The sequence below is a fragment of the Lithobates pipiens genome, unplaced genomic scaffold, assembly GCF_037356315.1.
Source record: "Lithobates pipiens isolate NorthernLeopardFrog02 unplaced genomic scaffold, aLitPip1_a1.2 Scaffold_23, whole genome shotgun sequence".
Lineage (NCBI taxonomy): Eukaryota > Metazoa > Chordata > Amphibia > Anura > Ranidae > Lithobates > Lithobates pipiens.
Window position 1 is genome coordinate 276,415,243 of NW_027507785.1, and position 17,950 is coordinate 276,433,192.

At 41.4% G+C, this 17,950-nt stretch overlaps 1 protein-coding gene across 2 annotated transcripts in view; it reads right to left on the bottom strand.

The window, feature by feature from the left end:
• The window catches only part of PCSK9 (proprotein convertase subtilisin/kexin type 9), a 43,979-nt gene extending 27,465 nt beyond the window's left edge, over positions 1-16,514 (bottom strand). The window contains exons 1-4 of one of the 2 annotated variants that reach the window (XM_077453255.1): positions 16,386-16,514; positions 16,012-16,233; positions 9,002-9,193; positions 615-738 (exon numbers count right to left, since the gene is read on the bottom strand). In XM_077453255.1, the coding sequence (XP_077309381.1) occupies positions 615-738; positions 9,002-9,193; positions 16,012-16,191 (496 nt within the window). In that variant the 5' untranslated portion in view covers positions 16,192-16,233; positions 16,386-16,514. Of the gene's footprint in view, positions 1-614; positions 739-9,001; positions 9,194-16,011; positions 16,319-16,385 lie in introns of those variants that run through there. The other variant, XM_077453256.1, reaches the window with a different exon arrangement.
• Positions 16,515-17,950: the final 1,436 nt, after the last annotated feature.

Consider the following 17,950-nt stretch of genomic DNA (forward strand, 5'->3'; position numbering starts at 1 on the left):
CAGAGCATACTATTACATTATGACATAAAACTCTCGGGGAGCCATTTTTTTTAATGTGTTACTAAACCCACAACAGTAAAATCAGCCTTATCAAGCATGCTTGTTATACTCACTGTGGAACCTAAGGGGTTAATCATCTGCATTGTGTAAAAAAGCTGTTTGATACTGTTTGCTTTGATCCACCCCTTCTTCCAGAGTCCCCAATCTTTCTGCTGATAGAACAGAGTCGTGGGGGCAAGCTGCACATGCTCAGTTTGCTGTGTATTGCTAGAGTTTTTTTCCTTGGGAGGGTGCATGTGATCAGCACAGGACCAATAAGTGCTGTCCAGATAGAGGGTCAGGGGTTCTGCAGCCTCATAGGACAATCAGGTGAGAATGAAAATTCCTCTAAGCTTTACCAGACACTGATAGAAATCACAAGAATGCTCTAACTGCTTCTGAGAAAGGGTATTTAGCAGTTTATATTTACTAAAATAACTGCATTTCCATGTTCTGTGTGAGACCAGATATAGTGAATACAGGGTCCTGGGTTTAGTAACACTTTAATGCAGAGAGTTAACACTTTAAATCTTTGGGGGGGCAGATTTAAGTAAAGTTATAATTAAGATTCTTACTTGGGGGGTTGAATTGGTTTGCTACATGTGGAGTAGAGACAATCCTATCAAGGTTCCAAGGGACACTCTGGGCAAACACATAGGAGTCCTCTTCAATGTAATCAACATGCGGCAGCTTCAGAGCCTAGAACAGAAATGAATCAATGCATGTTTATCCCAACAATGTGCTATCAAAAAAAGTCTAAATAGAGCATTTACTACAATAATCTGCCCTTGGGGCCTGTAGTAGGGTCGCAAAGAATCACAGGCAGCTACAAAATATGTTATAAAACAGTTTTTACAATGTCATTTTATTTTTTTGCCATCTTTGGGCTCTTAAATATTTGTGAGTCCCAGGCCTGCAATAACACTGTAAGTAGAATGTTAACAACACAAACAGAAGAACGTCAATCCAGAAAGTTAGGATTCCTTCCTAATGACCAGAGACAATTGCTTTTGAAGATCCAAAAGAAACGTTCTCCTGTAATGCCGTGTACACACGACCGGTTTTTCCGTCAGAATAAACTCTGACGGTCTTTCGAACGGAGTTCCGATAGAGTTCCTATGGAGTTCCGCTGAAACGGACTTGCCTACACACGATCACACCAAAGACCGCGATGACGTACAACACACACGACGGGACTAGAAAAAGGAAGTTCAATAGCCAGTAGCCAATAGCTGCCCTTGCGTCGTTTTTGGTCCGTGGGAACAGCATACAGACGAATGGTTTTCCTGATAGGAATTGTTCTATTTCTAGGTCTGTCAGAATTTTTGAAAAAAAAAAGTTTGATGAAGCCCACGCACGATCGGAATATACGATGAAAAGATTCCATCGGACCTTTTCTGCCGGAAAGTCCGGTCGTGTGTATGCGGCATTAGAGCAAATTAGATCATGCTTTATAAGGGTTTTTTTGTCCTTCCTTTTGTCTAACTTTGGTTTTAAGGTTCTAAGGATGAAAATGTATTTGCTTTGTCTTTCTGTAAACTCAATCCACATTGTTTTTTTCAATCTGACTATCTCTATAACTATGAAACTATGGAACTCAGGCACTCAGCAGCCATCTTCTTTTTTCAGCAGGCTCATTACTGACAGACTATGCAGTCTAACATCAGCTCAGTATAGAAAGCAGACTTTGGTGGAAAGGACCTGGTTTTTATTTCTTGATGAAGGTTCATGTAGACGGGTGTCTTTTTCTTGCATTTCGCATGCACTCGAATTTATTTCTTTGGAAGCAGCAGGTCTATTTCGATGTGTTTGCATTGCAGGCAAAGCAGATCAGATGCCCCCTTTTGAAGCGATTTGCAGCCGAATACTTGCATTTAAGCAGCATTATATTCAAGCAGTATGTGACAGTAATTCCCATCTACCTGAGACCTAAAAAGAAGCCTTTATAAAAATGTTTTATTAGTCATAAGTGACCATTTTTTTTGTAAATTCAACCAGTTTTGAATGATTGCCTTGTGATCTGGTAAGTCCATGCCACCAATACATAAGTACAGTCCTATACAGTGGTGTATTTGGGATTTGTGCTGCCCTAGGCCTGACTAAACTCTTGCACCCCCTAATTTAAATATGACCCATCCCTTCCTGTCAAGGCCACAACCCCTTCCTGTTAAAGACCATCCCTGAAATTTTCCAATTGGGACACTAGTTCTGAGGGCTTTGGGGGGCAATGGATTCCTTTAATTTGTAGAGATTTCCTCTCACTTCCTGTTTGGCTATTGGGCAGGAAGTGAAGGGAAATCTCTGCAATGGGACAGGGATGGCAAAAAATAAACTGACATAACCCTCCTTTACTCTTTCCAAAATGAAAAAAAAGTGTTTTCTATAGTTCTACTTTAAGCACAAATTTCTGCTAAGTTTATGGAGAGGACTAAGAAAATATAACCATGCTAGTGATGCAGTAGAAAACATATATAGCACAGTGATGAAGGTATGTGGTCCAGGCATTGAGCAAAGAAACGATTGAGGCAGGAACAAATAAATCCATCTGTTTATCTTTCTCATCAGCAATCAACAGAAATAAAATGAAGATTCCATAATATGTACAACTGTAACACACAAGCAAAGGATTTCAGGAGAGTCCTTCTACCTACCTGCCAGGTATAGGTGACCATGTCAGTGTCCCTTGTGTTTGCACCATCCCTAAATTAAAAGTCCTTTGGCAGCTAGGTAAGTGCCATGCAAGTTTCACCCAAATAGTGTAGCTTTCCTTCTACCCTGGGTACCTCATGCTATATAATTTAGTCTGCTACTGTATAAACATTAACACCTACCTCCTATATAGATTACCAGTAGCTGATATCTATGGTAAGTCAAGATAATTTATGGAAACTCCTCTGCCAAATGGAAAATAAATAAGATTTCCTAATATTTAACTGCCATATGAATCATTGCAAGCTTGAAAGCCCTCAGGGGGTTTCTAGTGTATACAGTATATACTGTATATTAGATTGTAATCACCCAAAGATTTGTAGGAAAGTCTTACTACCTACCTCCTAAATGTAGCTGACCATCTCAGTCTCCCTTGCATCTCCACTATCCCTACTACCCAGATTTGAAGCCCTGTGGCAGCTAGGTAGTTGACCTGCAATTTCCAATCAACTGGTGTGATTTTCCTTTCAGCCTGGTACTTAAAGCCTGCCTGGCAGGGACTCTTTTCATGCTGCCCCCCTGAAAAGTGCCGCCCTAGGCCTGTGCCTTGTTGCCCTAGGCCAAGATACAATGTTGGTCCTAAGGGAGGTATCCTCGAAGGCTAAAGCCCGCCGGGTTGAACGAAAAAAAAAAAAAAATTGACGGCTTGCTGTACTAACACAACAAAGACAGGTTGTTGAGGTTCTGTGTTGGCCTAGGCCTGACAAGCCTAACTCTGAAAAAAATGGATTATCAAGAAACTAGTACATAATAGAAATTGTGCAGGAGGTCAAAGCCCTTTCAAGTAGTGAATTTCTTCAAACATGCACTGGTGGGGAGTCAATCACTGTCATTTAAAACACATGCACCTGAAGAATTAATTTGCCGTAGATGGTGGGTAAATGTTAGATTCACTGCTTTAAAATTATACCCCTTAAAATGAATCAATAGCCAAAACTTTTTTTTTAAAATAATTTTAGATATAATAAGGAAGGATTAGAACTTTTGTCAGTTTTTATTGCTGTCCACTGCTCGGAGATTTCTCCTCACTTCCTATCCCAAGAACAACATTTCCACCAGACAGGAAATTAAGGAAACTAACTCCCCAAACTGACCAAAGAAAAAAGTAAAAATACTTTTTTTAGTTAAGTGGGAGAATACTAAAACCCACTAAGATTTTTAATTGTGTTCTGTTTTCTTCACTTCCTGTCTGGTAAAATGTCCCCAGAACAGAAAGTGGGAGAAAATCTCTCTTGAAAGAGGTCATAACTCTTCCCTACACTAAACTAATACAGTTTTGGCTATAGATACACTTTAAAGGAAAATTAAACTCGGTCAATCTTATAAAGTTCATAAACTGGTCTTAAAGTGATTGTACACCCTTACATATACCTAGTGAACAGTGGTGGCTGGTGCTCCATTTTTTGGGGGGAGCGGCAAACAATGGTGGCAAAAGGGCCCTGCGCCCTAAGCCCACCCTTTTTTTAAGCCAATTAGAGCCTCAGTGTCAGAAACCATGAAATCAGGCTGAGACAGAAGTACAGTTAAATCACACTTAATAATAATAAAAGTAATAAGAACAAACTTAGTCAAAACATAGCCAAAGTTCAGTAATCGGAACGGATAGTCAGCCAAGCCAGAAGTCAGGGATCAATGTAGTGGAACAGCAAGCAGGATCTGGAGCCAGAAGGAATGTCAGCAAATCAAGTCTTGAACAGGATCGCAGGAGATAGTTTCTGTGATGTTGACTAAGGCCAAGGCAGAGAACCTCTGGACTGAACGGCTTAAATAGGCAGGACTGATGAGCAGGATATCATCAACAGCTGAGTATAGGAGAGATAGGAGCTGGAAATTAGCCGACAGCTGAGTGGCCAGCTCAGAGAAGGAAGGGCTGAGCCCAGCCCTGACACTCAGGTCCTAATCAGGTGCTTAAAAAAACACGCCCCATCAAATCCTGCATATAAATTAGGGGCCGGGCACATGAGTTAGGGATGCGGCGCCCCTGCGACCCTAATGGAGCAGCCACTACTGTTAGTTAAGTGACTATCCCCAGGTGATACACAGAGATTAAATAAATCCCCCTACATACTGTAGGTTGTACCTGTTTATTTGTAGTCTTCTCTTCTCTACATCTGATCAAAGTGCTGAATTTACAGCTTGTCTGAGAGTTCCAAAAAAAGTGGTTGGATAGCTAGGGTTACACTCTGCAGAGCTCAGTGAGGAGAGCTCTGAGAGCTTATTGGAGGGAAGGGACACACCCCTCTACACACAGCTCACAGGGATAGAGCTGAAGCTGTCAATCAGTTCTAGACAGAAATTACACGTAGTGCTTTTACTTGAGACAAGTACACACTATAGGTGGATATGCTTTGTTCATATTTCATCTCTGAGGGTTACAGCCACTTTAAGCTTATCATTAGTTGTATGGATTTGTTTTAGCAATAAATATTTTAAAAAGTGCTCTTTAATGATTCAGTCTTTGAAGAACATACTGAATTTCTAATAGGAGACTCTAGCAGTCGCTGCCTATGTTTTGGCTTTGTCTGAGGCCGCGTACACACGCGCGGACTGTTCGCCCAACTTTGTCCGTCCAACAGTTTCGGCAAACAGTCCGCTCAAACTTAGCATGGACGGACATGGCCACACACGACGGACGAACAGTTTGCTGAAACCGTGCGTGATGACGTGAACGGCACGTACGACGGGACGAAAAATACGACGTCCTATACACTGCATTATAGCTTTCGGCGTGAAAATCCTTTCTGAGCATGCGCGCAACTTTGTTTGATGAACAAGCCTACACACGAGCGGACTGTTCGCTGAAACAAGGTTTCAGCGGACAGTTTTACGGAATTTCCGAAAAACCTTGTCCGTCAAACTGTCCGCTGAAACTGTCCGCTGAAAGCCCACAAACGAGCGGACTGTCCGCCCAAACACTGTTCAGCGGACAAAGTTGGGCGAACAGTCCGCGCGTGTGTACGCGGCCTAAGTGAAACACCATACTAAGTTGTATGAGCTGGAGGAGGAGGGGAGAGTAATTACGATTCATTCACAGCAAAGCGGCAAAATACCTGGATGCAAGTGGTAACTCAGACTCCTAACCAATAATCCTTCAACTGATGCTACACTTCCCCTTCTAAACTGAACCATGCTTATTATTTAATAATTGTGGCCTCCCCCCATTCTCTTTGCCCGCTACCCACTAGTCTAGGGGTGTCCAAACTTTTTCTAGATTTGATGAAGTGAACATGTGTGAGGGCTGACCATTTTACCTGACATTATTTGAACCATTAAAATTTGGTCTAAGTGTGTTCGTTCGAGCACTAATACAGTGCACAACAAGAATTCTCTTGCCTTTGTGGCTGTGTGTAAGTAAAGAGATGAGCTTGGGCGTGTTATTTGGATATACCGTATTTATTGGCGTATAACATGCACCTTCACTTTAAGAGGGAAGTTTCAGGAAAGAAACTTACATTTTAAATAAAGAACTGTGAAGCAAAATAAGGGTCATTGCCCATCTTCAGTCTCACAAGTGCCATGAATGCAGCACCCCCATTGCCATGAATGCAGACTCACCATTGCCATCAGTGCAGCCTGATTGATGCCCATACATCTGCAGCTTCGGAGGGGACAGGGAGGAGGCGAGACAAGAGCCAAAACATACAGGAGAAACTCCTGTTTTCTTAGCGGCCTCTTTAATACAAAGTCCCGCCTCCTATGATGGACAGAACAGTTGTCCAATGGCAGCGCAGGAGATGGGACTTCCTACTACAGAGGCTGCCATGTAAAATGGAAATTCTCTTGTGTGTATGGCACTCATCCCACCTCCTCCCTGTCCTCTCCAAGGCAGCCAGCGTATATATATTTTGTGGCCTTGGCACTAGGAGATCGTTGGGGCCACAAAAGATATATGTGTCCTAATAACCAGGCAGGCCGTTCAAAACCAGAACGCGGGCTGCGATTGGCCCACGGGCAGGACTTTGGACATGCCTGCACTAGTCCAACCACCATCCAGCTGTCACCACTATAGGCATTTCCTTTTTCACCCAGTCTTCTGTATGAATGGCCGAGCCGGAGCCATAATGTCACTCCCGCATTTTTATGTCAACGGTGCATGTTTAGAAGATATTTACTGTACTTATAGGTAAGCCGTATTATAGACTTATGCCCCGTACACACGGGTGTAAATTTCGCCAGAAAAAGTCCAATGTGAGCTTTTGGTAGGAAATTCCGACCTTGTGTATGCTCCATCGGACCTTTGCTGCCAGAAATTCCGCCAGCAAAAGATTGAGCGCAGGTTCTCAATATTTCGGTCGGAAAAAGTTCAGATTGGAAATTACTGATCGTCTGTACCAATTCCAACATGCAAAATTCCTACGCATGCTCGGAAACAATTTGATGCATGCTCTGAAGCATTGAACTTCATTTTCTCGGCTTGTCGTAGTGTTGTACATCACCGCATTCTTGACGGTGGAAAGTTCGGGGAACTTTTGTGTGACTGTGTGTATGCAAGCCAAGCTTGAGCGGAATTCCGTCGAGAAAAACCATCCAAGATTTTTCTGACGGAAATTCCACTAGTGTGTACAGGGCATTACCTATAGGTGAGTTAACTACCACTTTAAGAAAATTTATAAAAACAGAATACATTCTGTTTTAACTTTAGACTTCAGCAAATTCAGAGAAGTAAAGTAAACACACCTTGCCCTATGTGTTTTTGGTTACAAGCCATGTACAGTTTATTGCTGTGCACTCACATGTTTGTTGTCACCACATACAAATATTGTCAAGCATACGTGACCCAAGCAATCATTGACTAGGGTAATAAATTGCAAAACTCTATGCAAATACAGAAGGAATTTGTTTCTACTACTGTAAAAGGATGCCCTAGTCTGCAGCTTTTCACAGCACCAAACTAACGGGATACAGTGCCTTGAAAAAGTATTCATACCCCTTGAAATTTTCCACATTTTGTCATGTTACAACCAAAAACGTAAATGTATTTTTTGGGATTTATATCATAGAAGTTAAATAATCAATGAATTTCAAAATTGTGCATTTGTATTCAGCCCCCCTGGGACAATGCTATGTAGAACCACCTTTTGCTGAAATTACAGCTACAAATATTTTTAGGTATGTCTCTACCAGCTTTGCACATCTAGAGAGTGAAATCTTCCAATCCAATTCCAATCTTCTTTCTTTGAAAAATAGCTCAAGCTCTGTCAGATTGGATGGAGAGTGTCTGTGAACAGCAATTTTCAAGTCTTGCCACAGACTCTCAATTGGATTTAGGTCTGGACTTTGACTGGGCCATTCTAATACATGAATATGCTTTGATCTAACCCATTCCATTATAGATCTGGCTGCAGGGTCGTTGTCCTGCTGGAAGGTGAACCTCCACCCCAGTCTCAAGTCTTTTGCATACTCTAACAGGTTTTCTTCTAAGATTGCCCTGTATTTGGCTCCATCCATCTTCCCATCAACTCTGACCAGCTTCCCTGTCCCTGCTGAAGAAAAGCATTTCCACAACATGATGCTACCACCATGTTTCACAGTGTGTTCAGGATGATGTGCATTGTTAGTTAACCACAACACATAGCGTTTTGCTTTTAGGCCAAAAAGTTCAATTTTGGTCTCATCTGACCAGAGCACCTTCTTCCACATGTTTGCTGTGTCCCCCACATGGCTTCTTACAAACTGCAAACGGGACTTCTTATGGCTTTCTTTTTTTTTAATTTCACTCTTCCATAAAGGCCAAATTTGTGGAGTGCACGACTTATGCCACGTACACACGACCGGATTTTCCGGCAGAAAAGGATCAGAAAAGAATCATTCCGTCAGATAGTACCATCGTGTGTGTGCTTCATCTGACTTTTTTCTTAAAAAATTCAGACGGACCTAGAAATAGAACATGTTTCAAATCTAAAACTGTTTGTCTGTATGCTGGTCTGACAGACACTGATAGAAGTCACACTGTACTGCTGATGAGAAAAGATATTTAGCAGTTTATATTTACAACAAGTATTGCATTTCCATGTTCTGTGTACTGTTGGGAGACCAGATATAGTGAATGCAGGGTCCTGGGTTTAGTAACACTTTAAAGCAGAGCTGTTGCTTATTAAAGTCAGCTAAAACCTTATTTAAAGCTGCAGCTAGCACATGTTGTTTAAATAAAAAGTAATTGCCACAGTCAGTATCTTATTATCCCCTTGCCCTTTGGTTTATACAAAAAGTTGAGTAAAATCCGCAACCAATGCTGACAAATAAGGTTACTCACCATCTCTAACAGATCGCTGCTCATCCTAACCACAAACCCCTGGAATAGTTCATTGAAGATATAAAGAATCTTAGTCAGATAGCTGTGCTTTGCTGCCCGGGTCTGCAGGCGACGGATCACCCTTTCTGTCTGCGACTTATGTGTGTTTTCTTTCAGCACCACAACGTATTGGCCAGACATTCTCCAGGATTCCTGTAATAAGGAAGGAAAGACAATTTGTTATAGCACTATAGGGACAGTCTAAGCCCTTGTACACATGGTCGGAGAATCCGTCGGAATGTGTCCTATCGGACCGTGCTGTCGGATATAATCCGACTGTGTGTGGTATGCATCGGACTGATTCCGTCCGAAATATCCGTCGGACCCAATTTTCCAACATGTTGGAAATATTTCCCGACCAACTGGTTCGATCGGACATACTCCGATCATGTGTAGCGAATTTTGATCTGACCAAGTGCCACGCATGCTCAGATCAAATTCCTACATCAAAGCTATTGGCTACTAGCCTGAATGTAGTCCCATCGTAACGAAATTACGTCATCACGTTCTGAAAGATCGGATTTTTCGACAACTTAGTCCGACCGTGTGTATGCAACAGTTTCAGACACAATCCGTCGGACTAAATCTGACGGACAAAATCCGACGGATTTGGTTGGCAGAATCTCCGACCGTGTGTACGTGGGCTAATGGCTAATATGTACTGTAATTGTACTGTCATTTTTCTATAGTGTGTTTATGAATGCGTATTATTTTTCACTCCACTGCTGAAAAAAACATCCAGTGTGGATGAGGCCCTTCTTTACATAACATACACTATATTGTCAAAAGTATTGGGACAACCGCCTTTACATTTTTCACCTTAATGCATTCTATGCATTAAAGAGGAAGTAAACCCCGATGAGTTTTACTTCCTCTTTTGCTCCCCGCAAGGCCTGCAAATTAAAAGCATAATGGACTAGTATACATCGCATGCTAATCCATTATATGACACTTACCTGCAAACGAAGCCTGCACTGTCCCTGTGCAGGCCGTGTCCATCTTCTCCCCTCTTCCTTCCAGGGCCATGGATTCCGGCTCTGTGACTGGCCAGAGCTGTGTGACGTCACTCCTGCGCATGTGTCAGTCACGGCAAACACTGAGGGAAGAAACGGCAAGGTGGTCCGTTTCTTCACAGCGCATTCGCCAATGACGACATTGGCGCACTACAAGTGAAATATCTCCTAAACGGCGCGCGTTTAGGAGATATTTCCACTATCTATCGGTAAGCCTTATTCTAGTCTTACCTATAGATAAAAAGTACGACAAAAGGGTTTACAACCACTTTAAGGTGAAAAACATTTTTTAATGCAGCAGTGCCCCTGAGCTCCCCTTAGACTTACCTGAGCCCCGAAATTTGCGCAATGGGAACGAGCACACCAGCTCAGACCGGTGTCTTGTTTACTGATTGGATAGATTGATAGCAGCGTAGCCATTGACTCCCGCTGCTGTCAATCAAAGCCAATGACGCAGGTGCCAGGGGATGGGGCCGAGTCCATCATTCATGTCTATGGATACAAATGCTGGACTCGGGAGCATGCCCGCAAGGTAACCTCCTTGGAAGAGCGCTTCTCCTAGGGGGTTATCTGATGCGGGAGTAGCCGTGAGACCCCCAGAAGATGAGGTTCGGGGCCACTCTGTGCAAAACAAGCTGCACAGTGGAGGTAAGTATATGTTTGTTTTTGTTTTGTTTTAAAAAAAAACCTTACAATGACTTTAACCACTTCAGCCCCGGACCATTTGGCTGGCCAAAGACCAGAGCACTTTTTGCGATTTGACACTAACAATTGACGGTCATGCACCATGGCTCCCAAACAAAATTGACATCCTTTTTTTTCCAAAAATAGAGATTTCTTTTGGCGGTATTTGATCGCCTCTGCGGTATTTATTTTTTGCGCTATAAACAAAAATAGAGTGACAATTTTGAAAAAAACACATTATTTTTTACTTTTTGCTATAATAAATATCCCCCAAAAATATATAAAAAAGCTATTTGTTCCTCAGTTTAGGCTGATATGTATTCTTCTTCATATTTTTGGTAAAAAAAATCGCAATAAGCGTTTATTGATTGGTTTGCGCAAAAGTTATAGCGTCTACAAAATAGGGGTTAGTTTTATGGCATTTTTATTAATAATTTTTTTTTTACTAGTAATGGCGGACACATCAGACAATTTTGACACATTTTTGGGGACCATTGTAATTTTTACAGTGATCAGTGCTATAAAATTGCACTGATTACTGTAAAAATTACACTGGCAGTGAAGGGGTTGACCACTAGCTGGCTAGGAAGGGGTTAAGTGTGTTCTAGGGAGTGATTCCTACTTTTAGGGGTCGTGGCTATGAGTGACACATCACCGCTCCCGATTACAGGGAGCTGTGATCAATGACAGTGTCACTAGGCAGAACGGGGAGATGCTTGTTTACATTAGCATCTCTCCGTTCTTCCTCTCTGTGAGACGATCACGGGTATCCAACTCGCGGAGCTCGCGGCAGGGTCGCGCGCACTCTGCCGGCGCGCACACGATCACACGGAGACAAATTCCTTTTGCCCAGCCGTGCCATTATGCCGACGTATATGTACATGCAGTGGTTGGTAAGTGGTTAAGGAACTCTTAGCAACCTGTGGATGAACCCCAGGGTGCCACTGAACTTTGATTAAGAATGGCTGCTCTATATCATGTTCAGGTGTCCCACGGCGGAAGTCATCAACATTTGGCAGATGTCCCCTTTTTTTGCTCCTGTGTACAGGTTCTATAACTAAATATATCCTGTCCTGCTAGATCACTTCAGCCTGACTGCTTTTGCAAGTATAGTTATGTAAAGCATTATAAATAAGTGCCTATAATGTTATATACAGTGTATTACTGTTTCAGTAATACACTCTCTAACCCTGCTCTGCACATGCTCAGTTGCTCTCTATTTTTAGGCATTGCTGAGTTTGTAGAGGTCGATCTGCTGATGGCCTTAAAGCAGAATTAAACCCTCCTATCCTTCAGGCCTCATTCACAACTCAGTGTTTTGTAGCTGGAAACTTTTTTTATTGTCATAGAGATGAATGGAAATACTCCATTCGCACGTTTTACCACACATTTTTGCGCAATTTTCTGCTCAAATTACAAAATTAAGAAATAAAATAGTAATAATATATGAACAAATAAATCTAAAATAAATACACAAATAGCTAAAAGTCATCATAATTAAATAAAATAAATGAATAATATGTAATAACACATAAATAAACAATAATTAACCCCTAATCTATAAAAATAATAATAATAAAAAACACCCCAAAAAAACAATTTTTTACATGATTATTTATGAATTTATTTATTTTGTGTAAGCCCTTGTACACACGGTTGGAGATTCCGACAACCAAATACGTCGGATGTTGTCCGACGGATTTTGTCCGAAACTGTTGCATACACACGGTATGACAAAGTTGTCGGAAAATCCGACGTGATGACGTTATTTCGTTACGATGGGACTACGTTCAAAGTTGTAAGCAAATAGCTTTGGTGTAGGAATTTGATCTGAGCATGCGTGCCACTTTGTCCGATCGGAATTCTCTACAGATGATCGCAGTATGTCCGATCGGAGCATTTTGTCGGAAAATTTTACCAACAAGTTGTAAACAGTCAGATGTAGACCACACACAGTCGGAATATCCGACAAAACAGTCCGATCGGACACATTCCATCGGAATCTCCGACCGTGTGTACAAGGGCTTGCTTAGAGTTAGAGTGTTATTTATTATTATTATTTTTGTTGTATATTTTTTTTATTAAGGGTTAAGATTATGGGTTAATTTTTTATTATTACTTAGGATTCATTTATTGAATTTTTTTATTATTTATTTATGATTATTTTTATTTATTTGTGTATTTATTTTACATTCATTTATTCATGAAGAAAAAGCAGCAAGGGAGTTGGACTTTATGTGAAGGATAGGGATGGAGGCACATGACCTTACCTGCCCATGGCTTAATTTAACGTCTCAAATTCCTCAATTCCTCCATTTGTTATTTATTCATGTATTGTTATTATTATTATTATTATTATTATTATTAATAGTAGTAGTAGTAGTAGTATAAACACCTTAAACTTAACAAAATAAAATAAAAATAATAACCCTACCCCTAATCCTAACCCTAACCCCAACTCCTAACCCTTACCCTAACAAAAATAAATAAATAAATAATAATAATAAAACAAGAAATAAAAGCTAATAGAAAAGCTAAAAAAGCAGGGTGAATAGATGAACATTATATACACCAAAACTGAAGGGGGGCCTGGGGGTACCAGATCTGATTAAGTACTACCATGCAACGCAACTGTCCCAACTGATTTGATTCCACACACAACAGTCCAAACCACTCTGGATGACAATGGAATCCTCCTTGCATCCAAACAGTCACTTAATGTGGATGAAAGGGAGAGATAGACCGACAATTCTGTACCCTACTCTATACTTCTCTTTAATTCTATGGGACAGATTGGTAGCTACATACAAATTTAAGTCCCCACACACCCCGTTAGCACCACTGTTCAATAATCCTTCATTCATCGCGGGTCTTCACCCCCAGGAATTTACGTGGTGGACCAACAAATGTCTGCTTCAAATAGAGGTGCTCTGTCGAAACAGGTCCTCCAGGAAAAGTACCAACTCCCAAATTCAGAATTATATTGCTATACTCCAGGGATATGCAATTAGTGGACCTCCTGTTGCAAAACTACAAGTCCCCTGAGGCATAGCAAGACTCTGAGAGCCACAAGCATGACACCCAGAGGCATGATGGGACTTGTAGTTTTGCAACAGCTGGAGGTCCGCTAATTGCATATCCCTGCTATACACAGATAGCCCATTACCTAGCAACATTAAATTGCACTTCGGATCTAACTACATCCACCCCAATGGAAAATGTTTGCAGCACCCTCGACAGACACACTGGTCACATATCGAAGATCTATAGTATTTTAACCTTGACTTTTCAAAAACTGTTTTACATGCAAAAATGGGAGCAAGATATAGAAATCAACTTAGAAGCAGAGGAATGGTGCAAAATGACACAAAAAGCATCTAAATCATATCAACACCTCGCTGATAGAGGAAAACTACAAAGTCTTGATGAGGTGATATATGGTCCCAACAAGGGTTGCAACCTTTGTCCTGGGGGCCTCCCCGCAATGCTGCAGAGGATGTACTATAGACGGCACCATCTTTCATACATGGTGGACAAAAAGTGCAAAGGTTTTGGATACGCACATACAATTTCATATATTCACTGACTCAAACAAATCTCACTAAGTCGCCCCTGCAGGCACTGTTGGGACGCCCAGTAGAGGGGACATCGAGGCACACGAAGCGACTCATCGCTTTCATATTTGTTGCAGCAAGAATAGCGATTACCAAATCTTGTAAATCCCCAATGATCCCTTCTCACCCGCTAAAAGCTAAAAACTATCATGGGTAATGGTGAACGAACACCTCTCTGCAATTTTAAATGATAAGATAGCTTGGTTCAATAAAATATGGGACCCCTGGATCTACCTCTATACCTCTCGGCCACATAATGAGATGGGAGTGGCTCAGGAGTTCTTCTCTCCGGGACCGGGGTGCACCCGCCCCCCCCCCCACTATCCTCTACTTTTCTTCCTACCCTTCTCTTCTTCTCTCTCTTTTCTATCAACTGGAGTTGGCCTTCAGAGGCCCACGGACCAATTGGGGCCCCTGGGCCCACTTAGAAGTTAATCTAGTTGGTCACACCTAGCAGAGGTGACAGAGGGAGAAGGGAGAAGGGGCCTCCCCTCACAGTTCTCAGAGTGACATGTTGAAGCACACTTGTGCACCATTTAGGGGAGGTTCCTTCTTCTTGTTTTCTATCTTGGGTTTAATGTTCTTGTAATGCCCGGTACAGGTCTGTCCTTACTGAATAAATCTAAAGCGGGGACAAGGATACATATAACCTCACAAAAATACAAAGCAATGTATGATGTAACCGACTCATAATCAACCTATCACCTGTACAATTACTTTGCACTAAGATGATAAATGTCGATTTTGTACTTGTTAAAACTTTCTGAATAAAAACATTGGAAAAGAAAGAAAAGCTAAAAAAGCTGAAATACCTAGCAACAAATGATGTAACAGATTATTCTCTATAGCTAATAAAAAAACACCAACGCTCAATATAAACACGCAAGTTGCAGATAAAAAAACACAGAAAAAAACTTTTAAAGACACTATGCTCAGGTGTGATGGCATCCTTACAGGAAGCTGCTTCTGTTTGATCTGCAAATGCCATGGTTCTGCACATGTGCTCAGTTGCATGTGACCCCAGCCATTTGATGGTTTCACAGTTTGATTGAGAACACAAGAAAATGTGACAGTTAACAATTCTGGCATTCCAGGAATTTAACAGTTTTTTGATTTACAATTTATGATTTACTGCTGGGGCTCTGGGCTTCAGCAAAATGGCGGTCTCCAGCAAAAGAGAAACACAGCAATTTTGGTAGCATAATTATTAATGTCAAATGTATTTTCCTTACTAAAGAACATTCTTTTTTAACAAGTTATGGTATTCTACTAGTGGGTAGTCTACAAATCACAATAAAAGTACAGTAAGAAAAATAAGGAAAGGCAAAAAATAAAGGTAATAATTTAAAGTAACTGCTTACTGAATATGCATTATATTTTTTTCTTAAAACTCAATTAATTGAAAGGGAAAATTATAAAAGAACATAGCGTCTCCCAAGCTGTGAAAAACAGGATACCTAAACTAAAGTAAAAACTTCTCTGAAATCATACTCTGTATCTTTTACTATAATTTACAAGAGGGATATCCTATGCAACCAAACCATGGAATTACATCAGTCAAGGGAAAGTGTTTCACAGCCTTTTTATCATAAATAGGTCATTATGATACTTTAAAATATCTGAGACATTTCAAGATTTTGGGTCAAGCAGCATTTTGTACCTTGTTACTCCAGAGGAAAACCCCAGGAGTCATCTTCTTCTCACTGTCAACTTGGGCATCTTCTTCCATGACAAGCCTGAGGACAATCTCTTCTTCATAGTCAGCCTCGTCCGCCACAATCTGGAGTGGTCCAAGAACCAAGCAGAAGGTCAACAACAAAAAGGAGCCAGGTAGGATCATGGCGTGACCCTGAGCAAACACCACCACCACCACCGGTACAACCTGAAAGTGATCACAGGATATCAGTAAAGGTCCCTGATTATTACACTTGACAGGTGACAGATGGACAGACAGATAATAAATAACTATAGGAAGAATAACAGTACAAAGACCTTACAGAATAAGAAAAATAGGAAAAGGGTTAGACTACTCACAAAGTTTGCTTTCTGAAGCCCCAATTTGGGTGGGGAAAAGCAGAATCACACCACCTCTTGTCTCATCGGATGATCCAGTCTGGTTACTGATTACCTGGGTTTGCTGAACCTGAATCCTAGAGTCAGATTACAAAAGAGAAAGCTTGTATGATGGAATACCACCCCCTCATACAAACAGATGCAGGACTGAGCATGCAGTGCCCCTCCACTCCCTCCAAAATTCCTGTGCAAGATCAACCTGGATGCAAACATGCTAAGCACATACACGCTAAGCGTGCCCACACACACATGCACACAATACCTCTGCCCTCTGATGGCATTGCTTCCACCCTGCTTGGGCATAGCAAGTCATTTCTGTCTGCTCCCTGCCCCTCTCAACTAATTCACTCTCCAATTATCTGCCATGCCCACTGCTCATTATTTGTGCTATTTTGGGAAACATTTTGCATATTCTCTGGAGCTAATTTTTAAATCTTAGCTTTTGATCTTAAAATGTCTCAGTTTTCAGCAGCAGTTGATTTTTTTAATTAAACACACTTTGTGTTTTCCGTTATGGACCCGAAGATTCAGCAACATTGTCTTCTTTGATATGGTCAAAGGGTAAGGTCGCCCACAACTGATTTTAAAGGGGTCAGTAAACACAATTGGACTGATTCCAACAGAAGAATACTCATGTCACATCCCCCATAATGCCTAACAAATATAGAAAGGCCATGATACACCATGAGTTACGATCTCCATCTGCTGCACATGGGGGAGACATTAGGTGTCACTTTATGGGTATACTGTTATACTCATTCCCTATATTACCAAAAGTATTGGGATGCCTGCCTTTACACATATATGAACTTTAATGGCATCCCAGTATTAAGCCCCATACACACTATCAGATTTTCTGCTGATTTTTGTCTTTGGATTTACCAAAACCATATAATATGAGGTCAAACTTTAGGAGTTTCAGTTCGGATGCAATCAGGCAGGCCCTTCTACTACATGGTTTTGGTAAATGTGAAGACAAAAACCAGCAGGAAATCTGATAGTGTGTATGGGGCTTCAGTCCATAGGGTTCAATATTGAGTTGGCCCAGCCATTGAAGCTATAACAGCATCAACTCTTCTAGGAAGGCTGTCCACAAGGTTTAGGAGTGTGTCTATGGGAATGTTTGACCATTCTTTCAGAAGCGCATTTGCGAGGTCGGGCACTGATGTTGGATGAAAACGCCTGGCTCACAGTCTCAGATCTTATTCATCCCTAAGGTGTCCTATTGGGTTGAGGTCAGGACTCCGTGCAGGCCAGTCAAGTTCCTCCACCCCAAACTCGCTCATCCACGTCTTTATAGATCTTGCTTTGTGCACTCTTTACACATGCATGAACTTTAATGGCATCCCATTCTTAGTCGGTAGGGTTCAATATTGAGTTGGCCCACCCTTTGCAGCTATAACAGCTTCAACTCTTCTGGGAAGGCTGTCCACAAGGTTTAGGAGTGTGTCTATGGGAATGTTTGACCATTCGTCCAGAAGCAGGAGAAGGGGAGACTCATCCATCTGCACTAATTAGTGCAGATA